At 33.8% G+C, this 9,339-nt stretch overlaps 1 protein-coding gene across 3 annotated transcripts; it reads right to left on the bottom strand.

The window, feature by feature from the left end:
* Nucleotides 1-839: 839 nt before the first annotated feature.
* On the bottom strand, nt 840-3,214 carry LOC130664959 (uncharacterized). Of its 3 annotated transcripts, XM_057465167.1 has the most exons (4): nt 3,141-3,214; nt 2,625-2,801; nt 2,381-2,547; nt 840-2,184 (listed from the first exon to the last, which is right to left on the bottom strand). In XM_057465167.1, exons 3-4 carry the CDS (start codon nt 2,534-2,536, stop codon nt 1,063-1,065), a joined length of 1,278 nt encoding a protein of 425 aa, XP_057321150.1. In that variant the 5' UTR covers nt 2,537-2,547; nt 2,625-2,801; nt 3,141-3,214; the 3' UTR covers nt 840-1,062. The 3 variants fall into 3 exon arrangements, with proteins under 3 accessions (XP_057321150.1, XP_057321148.1, XP_057321149.1); XM_057465165.1 differs by lacking the exon at nt 2,625-2,801 and having other exon boundaries at nt 3,141-3,207; XM_057465166.1 differs by lacking the exon at nt 3,141-3,214 and having other exon boundaries at nt 2,625-2,837.
* Nucleotides 3,215-9,339: the final 6,125 nt, after the last annotated feature.

The raw sequence follows: 9,339 nt of genomic DNA, 5'->3' as shown, positions 1-9,339 counted from the left end.
TTTTACCTTATCAACGTCTCTCGAATTCTTCACAGCAATATCAGAGCTAATCAGCTGGGCTTTGGTACCTTGAAAAATAAATAGAATTATTTTAAATTACTATTTATGCGACTGCAATTTAATTTAAACTATTAAGAATTCAATTTGTGATTCACACATGAATTTGTTGCTAACATCTATATTGTAAACAAAAATCTATCAGACAATAGAAGTTAATGGTCAGGGTTGGATTTATCACTTACATGAGAAGCCAATGGCCAGGATCAGGACTATCAACATAATTTTTGACATCTTTACGGTGGTTGTAGACTACTGTGAATATGGTGGTGGTATAGACACTGATGTAATCAAATCAGGGCTTTATATCGGTTCTAACGAACAAAATTAAAACCTATTTGGAACTTCGTCCTATTATTCTAATGGCAAACGTGCATTATAACATGCTATTAGTTTGAATTTCAGTACCTAATTATTTTTCAGGACAATCATCAAAATTCCCGTTGTGGTTATCCTGTTGCGAACGTCCCTGAACGGATTCGTAGGTTGTAAAAATAACTACATTGTTATCTGACCACAAATGTATTTCCTCCACCTAACTTGTGTATTGACGTATTTAGTTTCGTTTTCAGGGGCTACATACCCACTCTAGTTTCACATCGACCGTCAATCATTAAACGGTTGAGAAAAGAACTTGATGATATTCTAGTTCCCAGCCACTAGGATTCTAGTAGAACTTAAGTTTGACTTGAAAATGTGTTAAAAAGATCCCTCCTCATACACGAGAATCATTCTATGGAAAATAATAAGAAAAATCCATGTAGGATTGCATGTTGCTAGAATCTTATACAGTTCTTTTTATGGAATACTGATAGGGTTATTGATGTCAATTACAACTTAAAATGAGAAATTCCACTTTTTGAAAACTATTTATTATTAATCTCTTATTGTATTACAAAAAATGGTATTGTAATCGAACATTAGCTCACTTATCAACTAGGTTATACTACACTGATCTTTACGTTTGTGAGTCTTCGAACACTACGAATTATTCTTATAACTATATTATGAAGACTTTTCCATGTTGATCCAAACTTCTGCTGGTGGTATTGCACCAGATTTAGGAAGATCTTGGTCAAGTGATTTATAAGGTTTCGGAATTGCACCAGATTTAGGACGATCTTGGTCAAGTGATTTATAAGGTTTCGGAATTGCACCAGATTTAGGAAGATCTTGGTCAAGTGATTTATAAGGTTTCGGAATTGCACCAGATTTAGGACGATCTTGGTCAAGTGATTTATAAGGTTTCGGAATTGCACCAGATTTAGGAAGATCTTGGTCAAGTGATTTATAAGGTTTCAGAATTGCACCAGATTTAGGAAGATCTTGGTCAAGTGATTTATAAGGTTTCGGAATTGCACCAGATTTAGGAAGATCTTGGTCAAGTGATTTATAAGGTTTCGGAATTGCACCAGATTTAGGAAGATCTTGGTCAAGTGATTTATAAGGTTTCGGAATTGCACCAGATTTAGGACGATCTTGGTCAAGTGATTTATAAGGTTTCGGAATTGCACCAGATTTAGGAAGATCTTGGTCAAGTGATTTATAAGGTTTCAGAATTGCACCAGATTTAGGAAGATCTTGGTCAAGTGATTTATAAGGTTTCGGAATTGCACCAGATTTAGGAAGATCTTGGTCAAGTGATTTATAAGGTTTCGGAATTGCACCAGATTTAGGAAGATCTTGGTCAAGTGATTTATCAGGTTTCGGAATTGGTGGTACATCTTCTCCGTTGTTATTTTCAGCAGCAGGATCGTCAGGTTTTTCAATCACCACATTCTTTTGTTGGTTTGTTCGGTTAAACTCCTGAACTTCCGATTCAGTTTTTGAGTGTTTTTTTACAGCCGAGAGGTTTTCAATTTTTCCAAACACCAAATTAAGAACATCTTGAACAATTATTCGGCCGAATCGTTCTACCCGTGAGTCAGTGTATACTGAGTTATGTAAATCCGGAGAATTTGAAACTGATTTTAGAACAGTTTCCAGCCGTTTTAAAAAATCGTTGTCGTCACTGGATGTCGAAGTCTTTGAATTCTGTTTTTCATTCTTCGGGCAATCTTCAATTTTCATACAATTTCCTGATGGATCCCGCATGTAACCCTTGTTGCACCAACAGAATTTCTGGTTCTGTAACAAAAAAAATATATTATAATACGAAATTAAGGTAAGACTACGATAGATATCGCACATGGAGTAAAGATAGATGACCTTATGTTTATCTAATTTTTAATACTTTGATCGCTATGGACTTGTTTTTAAAAATTACTTGCGATGAACGTACGCATACCTGATCAGTCACAATAGCAGTAAAAAAAAATCTTACCACGTAGCAAATGTTTCCATAGCCACCGTCGCAGTACTCTTCACAATGTTGAAGCGTGTCGCTGTAATGTTCATTTTTTCCGCATACACCATCTTTGCGTCCTTGATTGAGGAAATCCGCGTACTGGGTCGCTTCTGCACTTTCTTTGTTAGGCATTGCTTGAACCCCTTGAGAAAAAAAAATAAAAATAGTTTGCGTGCTCATCTCTATAGCTAAAATGTAATTGAATACATAGACATCTAACCAGTACTTGTGGTCGAGTGGATAACAATCTTGTCTTTGAACTCAGGTACTGGCCAGGCTCAGGTTCGACTCCCACAGAGAGCAAATGAATTATTTTCCACAAGTTAATATGATGCATTGACCTGTGGGATTCGTTCCATATAGCCGCCAGACTGCCACCTGCCTGCAATCTTGCTTACTAAAAATAATCCGTGATTGCAAAAAATATGGAAACCGAAATGGGAACAGATAACTAATAATGATGTTTATGGAATAAAAAAAAAGAAAAAAAAATGGCCAGGAAACATAGTCCGAAAAAGTTTAGAGTAGTTTGTTAGAAATTTATATAAAATATTTACTCAAAGAAGACAGGGACTTTAAATTGCTTGCAACGTAACCTAAAGACTATGTAATGTAAAATATGTAAAGAATAAACACTGTAGAAAACGAAAGTTATACAGTTAAGATTGCAACAACTAAAATTTAAGATATTTTTTTTACTAAAGACATATTTATTAAGCACATTATCTATACTTACATGTCAAGCCAATGACAGCAACAGTTACAATCAGCACAATGTAGTTCGACATGATGCCAACACCGATGTGGATGCCACTCTGGAGTAAATAAAGTCTGCGGACTATTTATATACCCGTCTTATCAGTCTGTGTGTCATTATTGGCAATAACGCTATTGTTATATGGTGTAATTTGCCAGTATAACAGCTCATTTTTATTATAATTTTAGGTATGGTATTATATGTATTAATAAATTGATAAGGAAACGAGGACGGGTTTTTCCATTGCTGGCGACAAGGACTTTTAGTTCAAACAATAATACATGTTACTCGTCACGTTTTAATATTTTATCTGCTGACTGTTACTATGTAGGCTGAAGACTCACAGCTTAATGGATTGAAAACAAAAACAAAATAATGATTTAGCTCTCATGAGAGCAACTGATTCCACATTTCATCATCCCAATTAACTTATCTGGATGATGTCACCATTTTTTGAGCAGCAATTTGTTTAGTTAAACTAGCAATTGGTTCAATCATCAATTTTATACTTCTGTCAGCCATCACTTGGAGGTAATTAAAAATTTTGGTAACTATAACCTTTAGTTTTGAATGAAGGAACGGAAAATATGTGTCTTTTTAAACATCATATTTTATTCTAAGTCGGTTAATGTAACATAGTTGGAAGTTGAAGATGTGAAATATGGCGTATTGTTAATACTGTTTCGTAAAAAACCTAGCAGATTCATAGGGGTCAAAGTTGATTGGAGGGCGGGTTGCGTTTACATTGAGGTTATGAAGAATAAGTCAAAAAACATGTTTTGTAAGCAATATCTTTATTTAATCATGACTTATAGATAATGTTAGTGATAGGTATTTTTTGGAGTTACACTCTACAAAGTAAGCAACTTATAGTTAAGGAAGTTCTGCAATACAATATACAGCTATATTGACAGAGTTGATGGCATTTGATTCCATCTCTCTTTCTAAATGATTCGACTTATGCATGGTACGGAGAGTGAAGTGTATAATAAGTCCAACCATGAGAAACCCTAAGAATAAGATCAGTATAATCCAATACGGACAGACAGGTGTCCTGATATCAATTTTTAAGAGAGTAGTGGCATCTACTTCTTTGGGTTGAATAGGAGATGTTGCGTTTGGTTTTGCAGACGATGTTTTCCTGGGGCTATCGACTTTTTCAAATGTATTGACGTTAACAACGTCTTTATGGCTACTAGTCGAATTTGCAATATCTGTCGAAGGAATCTGGAAAAGAAAACTACCTGCATTATAAAATTCCGATAATTTTATCGTGAACTCTGCGAAAAGACATCCGTGGACCTTTATGTGATTTGTTTATGGCGCTATTTTAAAAATTATCTTTTGTATAGTTGAGAAGTAAATAAAAATTAAAATAAAGTCTTTCTTATGTCACAAGACTGATCTCAATCGGTTTATCTGTTCGAATATTGTAGAATCTTAACACAATAAAACATACACACCAGGGTGCTTCAAATTTAATTTTTTTTTTTTTGAAGCACCCTAACACACACATGAACTCACAACTGCGGACGCTTAGACGAAATCCTGCAAATAACGCAAGCAATAAACTGTAATATTAAAATGTTACCACTTTACTATAGGTCGACTGCCGTAAATCGGACCAGGGACAATAACTTCTTCAGTTTTCAAAATCTACAATATTTTCATCAAATAGTTAAAAATAAATTTTTTTTTACCTTATCATCGCCTCCCGAATTCTTCACAGCAATATCAGAGCTATTCAGCTGGGCTTTGGTACCTTGAAAAATAACCAGAATTATATTAAATGACTATTTATACGACTGCAATTCAATTTGAACTATTAAGAATTCACTTTATGATTCACACATGAATTTATTGCTAACATCTATATTGTAAACAAAATATTATCACACGATAGAAGCCAATGGTCAGTTTTGGATTTTTCACTTACATGAGAAGCCAATGGCCAAGATCAGGATTATCAAATTAATTTGCGACATCTTTACGGCGGTAGTAGAGACTAGTGTGAATATGGTGGTGGTATAAACACTAATGTAATCCAATCAGTTTGACGGAGATTATATAGATTCTAATCAACAAAATGAAAACCTATATAAATTTTCCTCCCGATATCCTACTGGCAAATGCGCATTATAACATGCTATCGGTTCGAACTTCAAAACCTCATTATTTTTCAGGACAATGATAAATATTCCCGTTGCGGTTATCCTGTTGTGAATGTCCCGAATGAGGTCGTGGGTAGTAAAAATAATATATTATTATCGGACCAAAAATAGTTTTCCTCTACCTAACTTGTTATTGAGGTATTTAGTTTAATTTTCAGAGTAGGCAGAGCAAATAAACGAGAACAAAGCAACTTTATGAAAAAATTGTTCAAAGAATGTAACATAGTACTTATTTCTCTTATCTGGATAATCTGATCAAGATTTTTGTTCGTTATTTAGAAAGCGATTAGATTTATCTATCAGTTGAATATTGAGTTGACTCCAAATAAGCTTGATGAATAGTCATCTCATTTTTATTGTGATAAGTTATATGTTTCACCTTTCACCATTGCAGTACTGAAAGTTTTTCTGATATAATAAGAATGTTTGTTATGATTTTCATTTGTGGTGTGATTACCGTTCGGAAGACGATCTATTCATTCATTTTATAATGTGTTATTTTTTGTATTTTTATCCTTTTAATAGTAGCATTACAGGGGGGAGTATATATATATATATATATATATATATATATATATATATATATATATATATATATATATATATATATATATTAGGGTGGCGCAAAAAAACCGACTATTTTTTTTTTTTCAATCTCGCATGAAAATTTGTTGCTTTACGATGTTTTAAGAAGCCTCTCCACAAATCAGCTCGATAAAAAAATTTTAAGAGGTCGCTCACGAATTTTGAAAATATCGAAAATGATCGGAATTCGGATTTTTATTAAAAAAATTTTTTTTTTCTCGTGGCAGCAATAGTTTATATTTGTAAAATCATGACTATGCTGAAAATTTCAGCCCAAAATATAAATATTTAAACGGCACTCGAGAATTTCGAATATTAACTGATAATATGTAATTAATAGTTTGAATTAGTTTTTATAACTCAATTGTTGTCATTTCACTTAAATATAACTTTTGCATACCCAAAAATATACAGAACAGTCTTAAACAATGAAATTCGGTCAGTTTTGAATAAGCGAAAAAACCTACAAATTGAATTAAAAAATAAAAAAGTATGTAAATAACTTATTATTTCTATTTCTCGGGTTATATTTCCATTCATTGTCATGCAAATTGATGGTGAAAAAATCGAGAAGCTTTATTATTAATATTTAAGGGTCGCTCAAAAACGTCCAAGAGACTGCGCTCGGAAACATTCAAAATTCTTGAGCGCCGTTTAAATATTTAAATTTTGGGCTGAAATTTTCAGCATAGTCATGATTTTACAAATATAAACTATTGCTGCCACGAGAAAAAAAAAATTTTTTTAATAAAAATCCTACTTTCGATCATTTTCGATATTTTCAAAATTCGTGAGCGACCTCTTAAAAATTTTTTATCGAGCTGATTTGTGGAGAGGCTTCTTAAAACATCGTAAACCAACAAATGTTCATGCGAGATTGAAAAAAAAAAAATAGTCGGTTTTTTTGCGCCACCCTAATATATATACTCTCCCGTAATATAACTAATGATAAGAATAAAACTACAAAAAATTATGATTTCATTATTGTTTCCGGTGCTGCGCATGTTCAAAACGGCAATATCGATACCTATGGAAACATTGTTTAATTGATAATTTTAAAAGCTATTAGAATAACACATAAATAACAAAGCAACACTAGTTAAATCATTTCACTAGACCTAATAAACTCGCGACTATGAATCAATCGAAACGTCAATCGACTCTTTACAAAGATTACTAAACACTTCTATTCACACTTGGCATTGTTCTATGTGCACCACCTTACAAATCGGTTGATATTCAACTACAATAAATAGGAGGTAATTAACATAATTCATCAGGTGGTTTATAACGGTGCGCATTCGTCAAAAACAAGTAATACGAAAAAAAAATTTTTTTGATCGTTATTGCAGCATATGGTAAAAGTGAACAATTAGTCAGAAAAAATTGGGACATTGAAATCAAATAAAAATTTCATTTTGGAATCATATAAAGATGTTCGAGTTACAAATTCTACTGGGTTAGATTATTTCCGCGGAATGTAGGTATTTTGCAAATCAATGAACGTTATTGTTGAGCTTATAGTTTTTAAATGCACGTTCACTAGGATTTTCATATACTCGGCCTGAAAGGAAGCTATGATATCAACCACCACAGGAACGTAATAATACCATTTCCAGCTTAACCAAACGTCGATATAACTTTTTATTAGTTTCATATGGTTCGGGTTTTTGTGTGTCATCAAATAAGATATTATACACAAAGTAGGATTGAAATGAATAGAAAAGCGCACACTGTAACCCCACTACTATTACATTGCACCTATTTACTGTAGTAAATATTAGTTCTAAACAATCACACGGTGGAATTTTTATAAATTTATTTCCTACCAGAACTAAACATAAGGACAGGAAAAGTGCGTTCCACTCTGATCTGCTATACTATTCCAATTACTGATCATTACATTTCAGTTAATGATTGTTGCGATTGATCTTATGAGAAATTGAAAACTCATCAATCTTATATCTAAGAGCAGTGAGCGAAGCTGAGCTGAGATTGTCATGGAATTTAAAGCTTTTGATTAGATATCTAGTTTAAGTACCGAAGTTCTGCGAGATGTTGGAATTAACTTTCGCATGCGGGAGTAGGACTTAAGTGTCACGCTTGAAATTCATGTCACCTACTTTAAGCCGTTGACTCAGACTAGTGTTATCATAATACTTATGTCCTGGCGGGACGTTGATAGCGGGTCATATCAGTTCCCGGCATGGTTTGTTGATGTGGCTCGGAATTTCCGGAACCATGATTTGCGGTTTTGATTTTCGGCATGAGAAATGAGTCACATAAATAGTGATAAGAGTGAATTTGGCAGATTGATGAGAGGTGGAGTTAAATGGGGAGTGGGTTGCGTTTCCGTGGAGGTTATGAAGAATACAACCATAGTCTGTTTCCGCAAAATGTAGGTATTTTCCGAATTATATACGGTACTTCTAAACTGATAGTTTTTAAGTGCACGTGCAATAGGACTATCATTTACTCGGCCCGGAAGCGGTCGATGTTATCAACCGCGAGTGATAAGTAATAATATCATGTCCGGCCTGACTGGACCGCAATATGACCTCTTATCAGTTCCATATGTTTAGGTTTCTTGTGTGTTACCAATAATGATGAATCACTGGTTGGTTAGAAATACACCAATTGTAGCTCATTGTAAACAGCGTATGATTGTAATTACTTTTACCATGTCTCTAAAGATGATCTGGAATATACTTACCTATCTGCAGGTCAGGTGGTTCTTTTTATGACTATTTCTTAAAAGAAATCAGCATGAGTTTGGTCTGTCTTATAAAGTGATTGGGACTAAATTCACGAATTGAATCAGAGTGTTCGCTGACAGAGGCAATGAAGAGTTGTGAGTTAAGGTTGAACAGGTCATAAAAAATAAGTCTTCAAAACTATTTTCTTATAAATATCTTTATTAAGTCATAATTGTCGATAATCAGTAGCGGCTACTAATTTGTTTCCGGGTGGAGGTGCTGAAGTTTTGCTAGATGTTAAAATTAACTTTCGGATGCAGGAATAGCCCTTGTGTCAAATTTGAAACTCATGTCACCTAATTTAGACCAATGACTCAAATTAGTGTTCTGATAATACCTATAGAAGTATAGCATGACGCCTGATATCTCGCTTGACTCTTGTCTCTGCTTGACTCATGTCTCTGCTAAATCCATGTGGGAGGGATCTTTGAAAGCAAAAGACAATAGGGTTGCTGCAGCCGGCTACCCGAGCGGCAGTTTCTTCAATCACTGTATCCCTGTTCTCGTGATAAACTATTAGCGTTTTCCTAATCTCGGCAGTGTCTTAATACTAGACTAATTTGGAGTTTAAATGAGTGTGGGAAAAATGATACGAATACGTTAACGTGCAAAATGATTGTTTATTTTTTCATTAGTTTGTCATCAGTCCGTTAGTTAGTCCACTTT

This window comes from Microplitis mediator, chromosome 3 (assembly GCF_029852145.1).
Source record: "Microplitis mediator isolate UGA2020A chromosome 3, iyMicMedi2.1, whole genome shotgun sequence".
NCBI classification, from domain to species: Eukaryota; Metazoa; Arthropoda; class Insecta; order Hymenoptera; family Braconidae; genus Microplitis; species Microplitis mediator.
This window is presented reverse-complemented; position numbering and strand designations above follow the sequence as displayed.